General features: G+C 38.8%; 1 protein-coding gene across 1 annotated transcript; it reads left to right on the top strand.

Annotated features, from left to right (window-relative positions):
• Positions 1-57: 57 nt before the first annotated feature.
• On the top strand, positions 58-16,148 carry CCDC126 (coiled-coil domain containing 126). Its single transcript, XM_010577599.1, has 4 exons — positions 58-112; positions 11,133-11,268; positions 11,874-12,277; positions 14,803-16,148. Exons 3-4 carry the CDS (start codon positions 12,040-12,042, stop codon positions 14,982-14,984), a joined length of 420 nt encoding a protein of 139 aa, XP_010575901.1. The 5' UTR covers positions 58-112; positions 11,133-11,268; positions 11,874-12,039; the 3' UTR covers positions 14,985-16,148.
• The last annotated feature ends 1,100 nt before the right edge of the window (positions 16,149-17,248 follow it).

The following is a 17,248-nucleotide window of genomic DNA, read 5'->3' as shown; positions in this document are numbered from 1 at the left end:
GGGGGGAGAAGGGGCGGGGTCTCAGGTGGTGCGACGCGAGGCGAGGCGTGGCGAGGCTGGGCGGAAGCGGAGCGAGCGGTGCCTGTCAGACGGCTGGGGGTCGGGAGCGGAGGTAGCGCGGGGCTGCCGGGGGGCTCCGCCAAGGGGCCGCCCCGTTCTCCTCTAGGCGCCGTGCCGGGCGGCAGATCGGAGCTGGGTGTGTGGAAGGGCTGTACCTGCCCCTTGGCTGGGGAAGGGGCGCGGAAAGGCCTTCTGCTGAGTGGGGGCGGCGTGAGGGTGGTGGAGGCCCGGCAGTCCCTGTGGGGAGACGGGGCGGCCCCGCCGGGCGGGGGGAGAGGCGCCAGGCTCGGCCGGGGCTGGCGAGGGGGGAGCCGAGCAGTGTGCGAGCCGGGGAGCCGGGTTGCCGCGGCCTGGCTGCGGCTGCCAGGCAAACCCAGGTTTTCACCTCGCCTGAGCGCCCCGCTTTGTTCTCCCGCTCAGGCTTGCCCCCTGCTTCGGGACAGGTTTATCATCCTGGGTTCGGCCGTGCTTCTGCCCCCCCCCCCCCCCCGCCGGCGCTTGTGCAGCCGTCAGCTTTCCCTCCGTCCCCGCGCTTGTCCTTCCGCAGCGGGTGGTGCTGTCGGGCTGCCGGAGCGCTCGGTGCTGCCTGCGGGTCGGTTCCTTCCCGCTCTGCAGGCGCTGGTTATCGGCGCCAGCGCGGGTCTTGCTGGCGGCTCCTGGCGGTGTTGCTGCAGGCCCCTCTTACGGGTTCGTGGGGACGGTGTGTTCTGCTGCCCGCCGTGGCCGAAGGGTCCCTTCGGCTGGGTAACCGTTTTCCAGGGCTGCGATGCAGTGTCCTTGGATGGTGAGGAAGCAGTGAAGGAAAGGAGGGTTTTCTGGTCTCCTTCATTTGCAGTGGCCTTCCTGTCATAAACTATGACTGCAGTGACTCTGCAAGATTGATGTCTTTCTTGTGCTGTAAGGACCTAACTTTCAAGGAGGCAAAACGTGCTTACAATGATGTGATGGAACTTAGAAGGAAGAAAAAAAATGTTTGTTTAATCCGTATTCGAGCAAAGGCAGGGTCCTCAATAATATTAGGTTAAGTGATCTCCTGGCACTAACAAGTTTGCATAAAAAAAAATAATGGGCAAAGCATTTGTTTTAATTTTAGGAGATTATACTATATGAAATTTACTGACAGCAAGAGTTGTGGAATAATGCTACCTTCTTACAATACAGTGAAATTGCTTTTATATGTAACATCTGATGATATTTTAACTACATTTTTAATCTTCCATTAAATTTATTTCTGTAAATGTTTATAACGTCCTCTTATCTCTATCTTACTTCTGTAGCTCTGTTAATCATTCATTATTAATAAACTTACTTTTCAGTTTCCTAATCTAACGTGGTAGCATCCTGTAAGTTCTCTTTCATGTATCTTGTCATCTAAAAGATACTGATAGGTAGTATGGAGTGTAATTTCTGTGTTTGTGTGCCACAAAGCAAAGCAGATAGAATTTTTATTCTGTCCTATGACATGATGAGGAGTTTCTTTAGTGCAGTTTAGATCAGGTGAACAACTGGGTTTTTTTGGTTGTTGTTTTGCCCCCTCAGTGGGTGAATGGGGGGGGGGGGCAGTTTTTCCACTGTGAAAAGTGAGCTTTGTAGGAATTGTGACTTTTTATAGAACCTTCAGAATATGAACATGCTGAATGTAATAGCTAAGCATGCATGTGATTTGTTCTAATTGTGATGTAGTGTTTATTTTGGAAGAAATGTTATGAATTGTTGTTTCATGAAAGTATCAAAGAAAGGAGACAATATGAAGATGATAATATATTGTAAGTAGCATCTTGTTCTAGTGTCAGAAGAGGAGCGATGGCAGTTTTAGCTAAATTGTGGAAATTTGTTAATTTGTTGTTACCTTTGTTCCAGTTTTGACTGCTAGATACCCATGTGTATAAAGCCTAAATTATTCTGGCCTCTTTTTGTTATTTTATGTCTTACAATATATAATTGTTTAATAATTTATTTCAGGTACTTGATAACTCCAGAGGATTAAGCAATTATGTTGGAATTCCTTTGGTCTCGTAAATAGGTCTTTTTCCTAAAGCTTTTACAGTTGGAAATAAAGCGACTTCTTTTTTTTTTTTTTAAAGCTTTTGTAGTCTCTGCTTTTAGAGACTCCTTTTGGCTTTTAGCTTCTTGAAGGAGGCATTGGTATTAGCTAATCATGTATTGTGATTTAGCTTGGGGATTGGACGTCATTTAACTGCTAAAAGTAAAATACTGCCCCTGGAGTTCATGATCACTTGTACCTTCTCCAAGAATAGTTCAGGGCACTTGTTCCTGTATTTTGCCCAAACTGTAAGTAGGATAAATGCATGCTGTCAGCTTAAATTCTCAGCTGTGTAGTCAACATATCTGAAGACTAGCAAGTGTCAAAAATAGCCATTAAATTGTTTGTAGTAGCTGTCAAAAATTTGCAGAGCTCAGTCATTCAAATGAATGTGTTTTGCGCTGGTACAAGTTTACTGCTAAAATGTACTTTATATAGTATTTGTTATTTGACAAGCTCTTTCACCTGTGATTGAAAACTTGTACTATTAGGTGGGCTGAGTATCCTCAACTGAGCATTAATAATAGTCTCCTAAATTTTCTTTTATGATTGTCAACTTTAAAAAAAAATTATATTACCATTTGGCTATGTAATTTAAAAGATTCATTTTGGATTGCTCAGAACTAAGTGGGTACTTGGCTTACGTAAAACAGGGCCTAGACTAGAGGCCTAGACAAGAGGACTTAAAACTTATTCCACTGAAATTGGTCTTTTCAGTAATAGCGAAGAAATAAGAGGCTACCATGATATAAATAATCCAGTTAAATTTCTGGGTACCTTCTGCTTAATTTTATCAATAAAATATTTTGTAATGCACACCACTGTGGTGCTATGGTTAACTACTGTCTGTCATACCCTTGCTATGCTGAGATAACTGACAAGTCAATCTAGAAATAATAAAAGATGTAGAAGAAAAGAACTTAATCTGTCTTTTAACATTGCCTCCAGTGTTATTTTTCTAAAATCTTCAACTGGATCAGCCTCCTGGGAGGGAGCGTGAATCTGAGGCCCTGTCTGTATTGTAGTTTTACCACTGAAATATACTTTTGGTGGACACCTTGTACACATCTGTACTCAGTTTGAATTCTGCAGGTTTCTTGAAGTAAAACCAGGCAAGTTAAATTCTTCCTCTGCCCTCTTTTTTGTTACTGTTCTGTGGGAATAGTGTCTGTGTGGATGCTGGACTGTGTGTACATGTATGACCAATTCTGCAGTGGCAATCTCCACCATTGCAGCCATCACTTTGTTAGCTGACTCCACCCTCCCCTCTCCTTTTTGTTCTCTTTAATGACAACCCCCTTCCTTTTAGTTGTCTTTAAAACGTTCAGTGAAAATCCCTGTCTTCTCAGTAGCCTACACTCATGATCTTGCAGGTATGGCTTTCTGTAAAACTAGCTAAAATTAGCTAAACATTATCATCTCAGAAGGAAGTTTTGGAGTCACTAGGGGCTTTGGAAAGAGTGGTGCAAACACAGCTGTGAAATTTCACAAGGGAGTAGAGGTACTAGTTAGGACTTTGCAAGGGGGTGCTTGACATAGCCTAGTGTTCAGCTGCAATGAAAAAATTGTGGCAATCTTATCGGGAAGTGAGAGGCTAAGAAGGTACTTCATGCTCTGTCACAACTGTGGTTCATATGAGCAAGGGTCCTACTGGGACCTGAATGGCAGCAAGAAAGCATAAAGGAAAAAAAGAAAAGTGTCCCAGATGGAATGAAGCTGAGATGATTTTTTTTAAATGTTTTTTTCCCCCCTAAGAAGCTGATACAGAGATATAGAAACGTTTTGAGGCCCAGATGGACCCAGTGGGAGGAGGGGAACTTCAGCAAGTATAATATACTGTCCCCATTGATATCTGCTTTCTTTAATTTTCTTCACAACCCTTGCCAAGTCATTTCCCCTCTCAAAATCTTGAATCTTGGCTGACTGCCCACAGGCAAGGAACAAAGAATTTCTGTTTTTAAATGGCTGTTTTAAAAGCATTCACTGACAGTAGTAGGCAAAATAAAAGGGGGGCGAATACTCAAAAAAAAAAAAACCAACAAAAAACCCCCAAAACGACAGGATACTTTAAGGTACCAAAAAGTACTTAAGTAGACTCCTTAGACATAATGCAAAGTAAAAACAATTGTAGGCAGACGGTGTAAAATATAAACAGTGCTAATAGGACTACATGCATTCAAAATAGAAACAAATCACCATTATTTCTAAAATATTGAAATACAAAAGGTAATCTAGTGTTTGGGCACTCAGATGGTTATATACCAGAGCCACTGTGAACTTACGTGTGGGTTTTCAAGTTTAAAGCGGTATGTTTTTGCTTTCAACTCAAAAGTCCAGCTACAAAACAAATTGGTTGTGTGCTGTTCTCAGAAGCCTGTAGGAGGTAAAACTGTTCCTGGTTTAAGATATGTTTGAGGTAGTCTCAGCAATTTGTCAGCAGTGACAATATCTGCTTGGTGAGCCGTGACTTTTGTTGGCCCAGATACCCTTTGGCTGCATTGAGAGACGGGGAGTGGTGGGAGCACACAAGATTTTCTTCTTTCTTTGTTGCAGCACTGTAGAAGAATAGGTATTCTTGGTAGTTAGCCATTTTTGCTATTCCCTTAAACCTCATGTCTTTCTATGATGTTACTTGGAATAGCTATTAAAGGTATTCCCTGAAAGACAGGCAAAGGGATAATTTTTTTTCTTCCCAGCATTCCTTGGTAATTGCAAGTCTGGGGCACGCAGAGGCAGGGAATGAAGGAACATATGCTGTGGGAGAAGGTATAAAGATAGATGTCCTGGAAAAGGCACCAAGCACTAGGCGGACTCCTTTGGCAGTGTGTTCCAAAAGTGGTACAGAACTGCTAAAACCGGGAGTCCAGCAGCTGTCATACTGATAGGGCAGGCTTCCCCCCCGCCCAGAAGTATGCCTTCTTACCTATTTGTAAGATGGCAGTGTGTTGTATAATGCTGTTCTTTTCACTTGAGACTGGCAGGTATTAGTATAAATTCTCTCTTCTATCAACTTACCTATGATGCAGTCTTGAAAGACCCTCAAGTCTCATCAGCACACAGGTACAGCATTTTGATGGGCTCTGTTGTTTTGGGCATTGCTGAGGTTTTGTCAGTAGGGTATCCTTCTCTTTTCCCTTTTTGCTAGTGATATTTTTCTGTTGAGCAAATTTTACAGCATCAATAATAGGAATACTTAAAATGCTGAGAGTCGATCTCATCAAAAGACAGCTCAAATATGGTTTCACTTGTCTGGGGACATGCATTGCTGTTAATTGTTTGCTTCCGAGTAGAATATTCTGCTATTTTATGGTGCTATGCAGCTGTCTGAATGAACCTGGGAACGAAAGGGCAGTGTTGGTCTGCAAAAGTCACCAGTACAGATGTGCAAGTACAGAAAGATGGTTTTATTGGCATTTTTTCAAGAACTCATGTGCTCTTAAAAACATAAGGAATGTGATTCTTCCTTGGGCATGAGTTTTAAATATGAATGATGTGGGTAAGATGATTTGTTAGAGGGAGTTTGTGTTATGTGTAGGAATGCAGAACTGAAGTTTCTGTGTATTGCCAGGAATCATGGTCCTGTGTAACAGGATATACTTAACTTTTTGGGGTACCTGTTTGTTAGCTGCACCTCATACAGATTTTTCTCCTACTGCCAAAATGATAGCCATCTAAGACTGCAAATTACCAGAATGCAGACATAATTTTTGGTGTTCCAGAAAGTCTCAGCACATAGCTTCTGGGCTTTTAGGTACTCTTTTCATTATCCTGTCTTCAGAGATGAAATGGTCAGTGAATATATGTTCTATGCTTTTTGTGTGTGTGTCAGTCATTCTTTAGACTTCCCATTTTCATTGCTGCACAGCGACTGTGCTGATAGGTTTCCAAATAACATAGAACTAGCCTGTCTGCTCTCAGAATGATCAGCGCAATGTCTGTCAGCTGAGTGACTGTGATGCTCAAAGTTTTCTGTTGGAAAATCAGAAAACAAAAGATTCTGGAGGTCACAGAGGTAAATGGGCTGAGGGGGAGCACACTCTAAATAGATGCAAAAAAGAAAACTAATGGGATAGAGCTGACAGAACTGTGGAAATATTTCCTGGTATTCTGTAATGCCCTGTGATTTTTGTCTTCTTGAAATGTTCCTTGGCTATTCCAGTGAGGAATCATTATGCCTGTTCACAGCTTATTGTTCACTAATACAGTACCCTCACTGTACTGAGATATGTTTGCTGCCATGAATTTAATAGAAATTTCTTGTATAGACATAATTTTACTATGTTAATTCCAAGTCCTTAATAATTTCATAAACTTGTTATGTTCCCACTGAGATTGTAATAAATTCTAATTTTGTACTGTACAATTATTTTATAGTAATTATTAATGTCAGCTTTTATTTGTACTGTCCTAATTTCTGTCTGCTGTCTGTTCTGTTACAAGATTATTTTTTTTTTCCCATTCTCTGTTTGTAGTTGGGTGCAGTCTCCTATGACTATATCTGGCTTTTTTTTTTTTCTTTTTAATCTCTGTCTTGATAAATCACTTCTTGTGTTTGTACGGTTAATAATAATAATAGTAATAATAATTGATCACAAAGCCAAACTTGCTTTTGAATTCACTGTGTTACATTGTTGTTGATCATAATTTGGCAGTGAGGAACAGATAAGTATTATGGTAGTAAGTAATAGATGGAGTAAAGTTCCCATTTATTAAGGCTACTTAATTAATATACTCATTAGAGACCTATATAGGTCTCAAGGGTATCACTGAGGAACTACTGCCTTAGTATTAGGTATTCTGGCTTTCAAAATACATAACCAAAGAGGTGACTTTATTGGACTGTATGTTAACAATACTATTTTCAGTGCATTTTTCTTGGCTTTATCCTTAAAGTCTTTCTGATCCTTGAACAGAATGGGATTCTCGGGCTTCAGTTTTCTCTGTTCTTCACCTCTTGCTGACTCTGTTCTGTTATTTTTTTGCTAAAGCTGCTTACTAATAACTACCAAAAATACCTGACAGGCCTGAGGCTTTCTTTTTCTCTTATAAATAATCATGTTCGTCTGTCCTGTACATTTTTCAAAACTAGATGGTACACACCATCTCTGCAGCACAGTTGTAAATTTACCCTGGTGATGCCGATAACCACTTCTAGTGGAAGGCTGGGATCTCTCGGACAGACTAGAATAATGATGACGAATATGTACCGGTCTTTCATGAGCTGACTGACTAGCAGAACTGACAGTGCTGTAAAGAGTGTTGTAATCTTTTAAGGATTTGGGCATGCCTTGTTTTCATGGTACCCTGAGATCGTCTCAGAGGATGTATGAGGCATTGCTTTGCCTTACAAACTGTTGCATTTTTTTGTGTGTACGTGAGTATAATCTCTGGGTTTTGCTGGGAATAAGTAAAGCAGAATCTGAGGAAGACTTTGCAACAAAATTCAAGTATGATGTTTTCTAAGTATGGGCTGGTTTCCATGGAGAAGGGTCAGCGTTCAAACTGAAGTCTGATGCTACTGTTTAGGTAAGTAGCATCAGAAATAATAGAACTTCGCTTTATTACAGAACATACAATGTTTTTTCTGTTCCTTTTTTTTGGCCCTTGTTCATTTCGTTTCATGCACTCAATATAATTTATATGTGACTGATGTTGGACCACAGCTCAGAGGATAGAGACATGATTTTATTTTGGAGAGGATGAGTGCTTTAGTTCATTGCTTTCGTTGCCAGATGTATGTCAGTGTTTGTTGTGGTATCGCTGGACAATGTTAAATCCACATTCGAAGGCTTTGGCAGTACATTTCCTAGACAATCAGCAGTGGCAACAGTGAAGGAAAACGAAGTTCCCTATGTCTGTGAAAGGCAAACCTAGTCTCAGATCCTCTGTTCAGGAATTGCTGGTAGTTCCAAGTTCTAATGTTGCCCCTGGCTTGGGCTTGTCATTTTCAGAATAATTTAGATATGCGTGTTGATTTTAAAGAACTTTGAAAAATTGCCACCTGAATCAGTCACTTCAGGCTGCCTATTGAAAGGATCATCTGGAAGATACCGTCTTCTTCATGGAGTCTTGGAATGCCATTTTACCTGCATAGTCAGGTCAGGGGTTTTGTTTGACTGGGGGGAGAGGTTGGGTTTTGGGGCCTGTGTGTGTTTTATTTTATTTGGTGGTTTTGGGTTTGGTTTTTCTTTTTTTCTTTCCCTCCTCAGATCTTAAAGTTTTGTTCTGGCTGTACTCCTTCATCTTCATGGTCATCTTTCTTCTGTCTCAGGTTAGGAATGGTAGGAATTCCAACAAGGTGTAGCTCTGATGTGCCCTTTTTTCCTGTTGCTCTCTGCAGTGCTTTGACCTCCTTTGCCACAAAAGCCCTTCAGCTGTGGTTGGGAGAGTGGCAAGCCTGGGTTCCTACCTGGGCTAAGTCAGTGTGAAGAAGGAAGTTTCAGCTTCCTTTTTCCCCTGCTCAGGGAGTGGTGGGCAAGGAGGAGCTGAGAGAATGAGGGAGAAGAAAGATCACAAGAGAGAGTGTTCCTTCTTACATGTATGTTGTTACCTCACGGGATATTATCTCTGAATTACTGAAAACAAAGGTCCATTCTGAGGACAAGTTTTGTTTAAACTATAATGTTTGTACAGAGTAGTCCTGACCCTTCAGGGCAGCAAGAAGTAAGAGAAAATTCCAATCCGTCCATCTTATTTACTGTGCTATTTTCTTCCTAATATGTACACGTGCTGCTCCAATACATTTTTTTTTTTCCTACTTGCAAATCACACAAGTATAAGCTTGCTTTTTTGTTGTTGTTGTTGTTATTATTGCTCCACACTGTGTAATCATGGAAGGATCTTGCACGGAGTGTGTTATGGGTCACTAGAAGTACATGCATCAGGAAGAAAGAGGAGACCAAATCTCCAGAACTTTGAAATTACACTGGAATTTGTTAAGGGCGAATGGCCTCTAAAAATGCATAGGAAAAGTGACCAGTACAAATATTTCCCTTCATTTTGGTACGCTTACTCCCAGTTCCTCTGCCCAGTGTCAGTATTTGGGTGTTACGCCATTTGCCCAGCAGGTTAAGTCCTTGATTTCTGTTAGTTTCAGGAGTCAGCATGTGCACTGTGAATCAAATATACACGGCAAAGACCCAGTCTGCAAGTCCTACTGCTCCTTGGCGGGAGTTTATTCAATCTGTTCCTCTTGGCTAGGACTCTTATCCAGGCTTGTGGTCTTATTTACAGCGTGATGGCAGAGTTATTTCCACTTCAAAGCTCTGTAGTGATATTGTCTAAATGCTTCAGGATGAGATATAGCTGGAGATCTATGGAAAGTGGAACTTAATTTAAATTCTGCAAGAGCTATTTGTTATTTTTCAGACAATTTAAAAAAATAATATAAAACGTAGACTTTTGGGAATGGGGGTTGAAACTTGTGGTCTCTCCTTGAGAGATACTGTTAGATCTTCTGAGCCATCATATGAATACCCTACTCCTGGACCTCATATGTAAATGTTTTCCATCATATTTGATACTATTCAGGGATTATGTAGATGCATAATGATGTAGGTGCAGTTTATGCTTTAAAGTCTGAGTGCAGAGCCATGGATTTGGCAAAGAGCTAGGGAAAAGAAATTTTGGTTAGCTCATGTTTAGGGAGGATCTGTTTCAGGAAGTCTTTAACCACACAATTTCAAATACTCGTGCTGAAACTGTAGAATATAAGTTTTTATTGTTTTCTCTGTTACTTTATGTACTTAAGGCAAAATTGTGTCTTAAAAACAGGTTTTTGGGAGATAAGCACATTCTTTGAACAAAGTACATCTCACTGAATTTACAGTGGGATTTCAAATTATTGCATGTTGGCTATCTGTCCATGTGCATGGTCATGTCCCGCAGTTAAGGTAAAGTAAGCTATTCCTCATCCACTTGTGATTGCCACTTACATTAGTACACCCAACAGTAAGATTTTATGTACTGGCAGTTGCTATAGGGCATTTTTACACACGATAACTCGTTACTTTACAGCAACTTTGGTATCCAAGTCCTAATATCGCCCCTGCCTTGGACTGATCATTTTCAGAATAATTCAGATACGCGTGTTGATTTTAGAGCACTTCAAAAATTTGCCACTTGAATCAGTCATGTTGGCTTGCCTATCGAGAGGGTTATCTGAAGAGCGAAGGTGAAGGGTAAGCGACAAGCACAACTCGGCGCCCGGCTGGCAGCGAGACTTGTGTTTGCAGCAGAGCGTGGCGTGTTGGCATAAGGCCAGCTGAAGTAGTCAGCAGAGGCAATGAAAAATACCGTGGAGGCGGAGTTAAGTTTAGATGAGTGCTTAGCAGGATAAGAAATCTGGCCTCAATATTCTAATAAAAACAGAGATCTAAGTACCAGTATAGAAAGTCTGGTGGGGAACTCTATTAAAACGTGTAACTTCAGTCTGAAAAGCGCTCATGTTGGGTAGTATGTGGCAAGAACAAGGAGTAACAGGGAAAATGTAACTATTATGTAAAATGAGTAGCTTTATCCAGACTATGTTAAATAATAGAAACTCCCTCTCAAAAAAGTATTGAATAATTGGAGATGTTTCAGAGGTGGCTGAAAAATGAGAAATGCGTCGTATACACATGTAAAGAGACTGAAAAGATCTGGTTTGTTTGAGGGGGGAAAATGAATAAGACAATGATACGTATGTAAATGTATATACACATATGATGAATCTGGAACATCTACCGTCACTGTCTTTATAACACAAGAAGAGGGACACATTTTGGTGAGAGTCTTACCAAGTTTTTTTTTTAAAGTATGTTGAAATCAGTTATTGGACATTCAAATGTATGCATTTATAATAAAATGGAAGTGGGTTCTATGTTCTTCCCTAACAATTGCTTCAAGTTGGGTTTAAAAATGTATTTCTGTTTTAAAAGCATGTGGCTTGAAGCCCTCAACTTCAGCCACTCCACGAGAAAATGAATGTCTCTTTAATCCTGCACTTTGTTTTGTTTTAATATTATTTTTTTTCCCCCTCCCAATACAGAGCTCCCTGAAGATGTCTGGCTCACATTGCTTCAAGATGTCTGGGTATTTGTTGTTTAACTGTTGAAGCTTTCCTACCATTTGTAGGTAGGAAAGCCTGAAGCCTTAATCTTGAGGGATCAGAATTGGCTGCTATGGTAAGACTTTTTTAAAGTGGTAGTAAAATGCTAAAAGTGAGTGCAATGTGCCAGTTCATTTTGGTTTTATTTATTTATTAGCAAGACACCAAAAAAAAAAAAATGCTGTACAAAACCAGAAGAGAATGATGCCCAACTTTGAACTTTGTTCTGCATTTTATCGGTTTATAGTTGCCCTGTGCTTCTAAGTGAGGATTCGGAATTAAGTGAATAATTTCACAAGATCTTTTTCTTATGTGTAGATGTATGTGTATAACTCATCAAAATGTTGTATATAAGTGTTTTACAAGTCTCTTCTAGATACAGCATTTTGTTTGAAATGCATTTTGGTTTAATAGTTCACATTCCGGTATTTAAAATACTTAAGGTGATTTGTAGAAGCGTAGAAGTTTTGATGTTTGGAGAGTAAAAATCAGTAAAAATAAGAAGAGGAAACCTGATAGACAACAGATGAGATAGAAAGATGACTGCACCTCTAAGCAGATGCAAATCCACCACTGTTTGCTAGATTATGCAATAATACGGCATTTGGAAACTGGTATTTGTCCTTGATGTCAACAGCTGTAGCAGTTTTGAATAACCAAGTGATATTTTACAAATTTTAGGAATCGAGACCAACTAAAGCATGAGAAGATGTATTCAAGATGATCCAGCCAGAAGATTTTTCACTTCATAGAAATCTTGTTTTTGTTTAATATGTAATATAATTTGACAAAGCCGAGTTCAATTACTTGTCTTGAAGTTAAGACACACCTGTGGCCTTCATCAGACATGTTTCTAACATTTTCAAGAAAAAATATGTCCCAGAAACTGAGTATGTTTTTACTAGTTTTTGGAATCATTTGGGGTTTGATGTTGCTACGCTACACTTTCCAGTATCCAAGACGCCAAAGCAGTGCTGAGTTGCGTGGACAGATACTAGATCTAAGTAAAAGATATGTCAAAGCACTGGCAGAAGAAAATAAAAATTTAATGAATGGTGGCAGTGGAGCCTCTATGGCAGGATATGGTAAGAAGAAAAAAACCATACTAGTTTTTAAAATATTTTTTTTCCCTGAAAACTGTAAAGTTATACTTTTTTCCTTTTTAAAAGTAATATTACTGCTCTTTAAGAGAAAAAACTCTCTATTAACTGATTTTATTAACTGAAGTTGAAGATTAAGATGTGGGTGCAAAATCAAGCTTGAGACATGAGATTTTTGTTTTCCAGGAATTTTTTAGGTATCTCCAGGTATATGACTACTGTTATTTACAGGATTAACAGTAACATTGTGCTTTTTCTCCATCTTAAGCTATTGAGGAGTAAGCACGTGCTTGATATGGGGACACAGTTTTACATTAAGTCACTTTAACATTCCAGATTCTTCTTGTGTCTCATTGCTAACTTTCTGCTTTTATTTCTTTAATTTTCTTCTCTTTAAGTAGTAAAAAAGCAGTGGAAAGCAACATACTAGTTGAGTTTGCAGTCTTGAGACTGCAAGGCAATTACGAATTTAGCAGAATCTGCCGTTGCTTTAGAAGTAGCCATTAGAGCCATTAGGTTACTTGTCTCGAGAGCTTTAATATTTGCTGCATCATCTCTCTCTGTCTGATTTACCTGTTAACTTGATGAATATGTTTCCAGTATTGACTGGTAATAGATGCCTTTCTTCTGAAATACAGAAAAGATAGTTTTGAGATCTTTTTAGCAAATCTATAAAAATGTCTTAATTTTAACTCTAGTCCCTCGTAGCTTCTGTTGAGGGAAGGCTGCAATGAGCTCTAGTTAATCCCTTAGGAATTAGGTTTGAAGAAACTACCTGTGTTCTGACATAAAGGAAAAAAATGTATCTGTGAAAGTAAGAGTAGTACAAGGCTTAAAAAGAAATACTTATAAATCTTCACTTTTTTTTTTTTTTTTTTTTTTTTTTTAATGTACTTTGATGGCCTTCTTAAGGAATCCTTAAAAGGGTGGGCTCTACCAGTTGTAGGATGCTCTTTATAGACAGTCTGGTAAAAGAACAAACAGCAAAAATGTGTCTGAACTCTTTTCTCTGCTGCTCAGGAACAGGGACGCAAGTCTGTGATAACAAGATGAGCAAGAAGCAACCCAAGAGGAGAAGGACAGTATCAAAAAGTCTTGGCCTTTAATTCTTTCATTCATTAAATTAACTTTTTTACCAGAGTAAAAGACTACTTTTTCTTTTATTCCCCCTCTTCTCCCCCTTCCCCTTTTTTTCCTCTTCAAGGATTTGCTGCCTTTACTGTGTAATTACTTTTCTGTGTAACTTGTTTTAAAAAAACCCTTGTGTAGTGCAGCTTTCTACTGCTATGTAAGTCTTACAGTGTATTTGCAAATGAGATTTGCCTTCTGAGGTTTTGTCTGAAGTTTAATAAAAAAATTAAGTCAACTTTTGATCTACATGCTGATCATCAGACTTAGAACTTGAGTAGACAATTCCTTCCTTCTGACTGTTGAGCACAGAATGATACTATGACCCACATCATGTCATTGACAGCAGACCCTGCTCTGGCTCAAATTGTAAAGCAATTTTTTTTCTTTTTTTCTTTTTTCTTTTTTTTTTTTTTCCCCCCAAAGATGACATTACTAAACAAGATCTAGTTAATTTTAGACAGAGGGACTGACCTGAGTTTTGGGGGGGGTTTGGGGGTTTTTTTTTTGTTTTTTTAATTTACTGCTAGTGTTTTATTTTATCTGGGTTACTCCTCTTTTTGCTTTCATACCTGTGTTTTCCTTCCCAGTTTTTCTGGTTAGTTAAGAACTGATTGGGGGCAGGGGGGGTAGGGAGAGTCTTGTGTGTGTCTGCATTGGTGCATGTTGTGGGGATCTTAATGCCTTGTAAAACCTGGTAAGTTTGTTCATTTTTTCCAAATCTGAGACGACGTAGTGATATGAACATTGACAACAGTGTAATTAGCTTTTGTTGAAATGTCTGTTACTGTTCTTGTGTTCCAGAATATGGGAAATTTTTTTACTGTCCTTTCTGTTGTTTTTCAATCAATATAGGCCTAAATATGAAAACTTTTTTTCCTGCTTTATAGCCTATGTAAGAAGTGATAAGATACTTTCTTATACCAGTTTTTCTGTGGGATAGGTCTGTTATTTAGAGAAAGCTATTAAGAAGTACATTTTTTATGTTGGAAAGTATTTAAATATATTCTGTTGCTGTCCAAGACTAAAAGGTGTTATAGCTGGGTATTTTCTAGTGCTGTTGTCTGGATGAAATTTGAAATACTGCCTTTGAATAGTCACTAGTCTAATGCTCCAACTAGTGGTTTCATTCTTACACTCAAGTATTTAATTGGCTTCGTTCACAGTTCACTATTATGGCGGTATCTTTCTTGCCTAAAATAACAAAGAAATTATATTAATCAAGCAGCTATTTAATTCTGTACTTGTATACTAATCTGCACTTTCCCCAAAAGTATAGTAGGAATGATGGCAAGTCTTAAGATGTGAACATGTTGAAATAGTAGTTCTTTTCCACATGTAGTAAGTAATAGGATCTAATTTGTTTTTTCCATTATCTTCAGCTGATCTTAAGAGAACAATTGCTGTTCTTCTGGATGACATCTTACAACGCCTTGTGAAATTGGAAAACAAAGTTGATTACATCGTTGTGAATGGCTCAGCAACAAATACCACGAATGGAACTAGCAATCAGGTGCCAGTAACTTCAAATAAACGTGTAAAACCAGCAAGCAACATTAGATAGCAAACAGGGCCACTTTATGTTGCTACATACATGATAGGTAATATTTAAGATAAGCTTTTTATCTCTGGCTAGGGCAAAGCAGTAGTTGATTCCTAAAAGAAGCGTGAACTATTCTATTATACAGTGTGCTGGATCTATGTAGGCCTAACTTATGTGCATAGGTTTTCAAAACATTATTTCATTGCCTTTGAGCAGTATTTCTAAGTGATATTTGTTGTCTTTAAAGTTATTTTGTCATCATGATTTGATGTAGTATGCCATTGGATAATAACAAATGGAAAGCAATGCGGAACTTATAGGTAGGATTCTAAATATATTTATTTAAGTATAAATATAACATATCTTTTGGATAGGTGAGCAGTATTGTAGCTTATTCATATTTTGTGGTCTGTGTTAAGCCAAGGTAACTGAGGAAAACGCATTGTTAAACAGATGTTAGAAAATGTGTATACTTACAATATTTTGTTACTCATTTACTAAAACAATGTTAAATTGAGGATAGCATTGGTGGTAATATTTTAAAATTGTGACCCAAAGAATGTCTTTATTTGCACTATCTGTCAGAATAGCTAGGGAGAATTTACTGTATATTTAAGAAAATTAATTATAATAGGAAAACATCCTAGGTAGCAACACTGTCCAGGTATATCTTTATGCCGGAGTTAGGGCAGTTAGATTATCAAAAGCAAATCATAATCTGTGATATCTTAGATGATTATATCTTACAAAGATATTTAAGTGTATGTATTTTGTAATTGCAGATGAAATTATTTAAGTGATGGAATTAAGTTTGGGATATGTGAATACTGTTTATTTTTATTCATTGCTGTTTCTTTTTAACTTTTTAGTACCTTGCAATCTGTGATGAGTATAGCAAACTATCTCCCTGAATTGCTTTTGTGATCAGGAGGAAAAGCAATGAAGGGGAAACAAGGCATCTCTGCATTTAACAGAGATACATGTACTAAGGGTGTCTTATCATGGAATATTTGAGAGCTAAGGTAGTGCTTGCCTTATGTCTAAGTTAGCCTTACAGCAAAGTGAATTGCAGTGTGGATGCACTGTATTTCAAAAAGTTACTGAAGTCATATTAAATAGAAAGTGCCACTGAGCCTGTTTTTTAAAACGTACTGAATGTTTGCAGGAGGGGGGTGGGGTGGGGTGGGATGGTATGTTCAGGGACTATTGCCAAGAGTGTGCTGTGAGTGGGTTTTTGAGGGGGGTGGGGGTGGTCTAATCCAATATTAAGGAAAAAAAAAACCCACCAGTAAAACCGGAGGTGCTGGATGATATACCATCCAAAGTTATGTGTTTTTTCTTTTCTTCTATTTCTCTGCTGACATTCTGGGGTGTTACAAAGGAAAAATACAACCTTAGTCGGTATCCAGATGATTTTTTTTTTTTTCTGTCATATTATGTGTAAACATGTACTCACTTCAATGCAGAAAGAGAAAAATAAATTTTCAATTGTACTTGTAAAGACTCCTTGTTTGTTGGCGTTTTTTTTAACAGTCTCATCATTCTTGCTACATGTGCTCTAGGTGTTTCTGGATTGGAAAATTGTATGTCTCCGAAGTTTTGCAGTAGTCTATCTGGTATTCTTTGTGCTCAATCACTGAGTTCTTTTGCTCCTGAAGTTCTAATGCCCTGAAACTTTCCTTTTTATGCAGGGATTTTGGAGACTGATACACTAACTTACATGCAGTTACGTACTCCTCATAGTAATGCATGGTTCCATTAGGAAATAGTTGCTTTTCTCTCCAGTTTCAGTAGTACAATGGCTCATTGGAATTATCTTTTACTTGACAGATATATAGGGAAAACTGTGAACTACCTAAATCTTATGGCAGAAATGTTCCATTCATGAATATAGTTGAAACAACTGTTTATCAAGAAGCAAGTTAAAAATAGTCTAGTAGCATCCTACATGTACTTTACATGAAACGAGCATTATTAGGGGTTGATACAGCAATACATCAGTGGCTGTGATACGTTGTACCCCTCTTTTCATGACTGGTCTTGTTCTGTGCTGCATCGCCATGCTGTGCCTCTGATGTGTGTTCTCCCTTGACCAACTATCTAGCACAGTACTACTTCCATGATTTTTGTGCTCCAGCAGTGCAGAGGGTGGAAGCTGCACTTCATCCTTTTTGCTGAGATAACAGCACTTTTAAGAGTGGCAAAACTAAACTTCAAGCATGTGGACTAAGGAAAAGAGGGTAAGGAAGGGATAAGAGGAGGGTCTCAACTGCCTTTTCCATCCA

The sequence above is a fragment of the Haliaeetus leucocephalus genome, unplaced genomic scaffold, assembly GCF_000737465.1.
Source record: "Haliaeetus leucocephalus isolate CR32 unplaced genomic scaffold, Haliaeetus_leucocephalus-4.0 Scaffold566, whole genome shotgun sequence".
Taxonomy (NCBI): Eukaryota; Metazoa; Chordata; class Aves; order Accipitriformes; family Accipitridae; genus Haliaeetus; species Haliaeetus leucocephalus.
The sequence above is the reverse complement of the archived record's forward strand: the minus strand, read 5'-3'. Positions and strand labels throughout refer to the sequence as shown.

Excerpts from the sequence above, each read along its gene's own strand:
- CCDC126 (XM_010577599.1), top strand. The coding sequence starts at position 12,040 with ATGTTTCTAACATTTTCAAGAAAAAATATGTCCCAGAAACTGAGTATG. Across the intron at positions 12,278-14,802 it reads AGCCTCTATGGCAGGATATG|CTGATCTTAAGAGAACAATT; the intron begins GTAAGAAGAAAA and ends CATTATCTTCAG.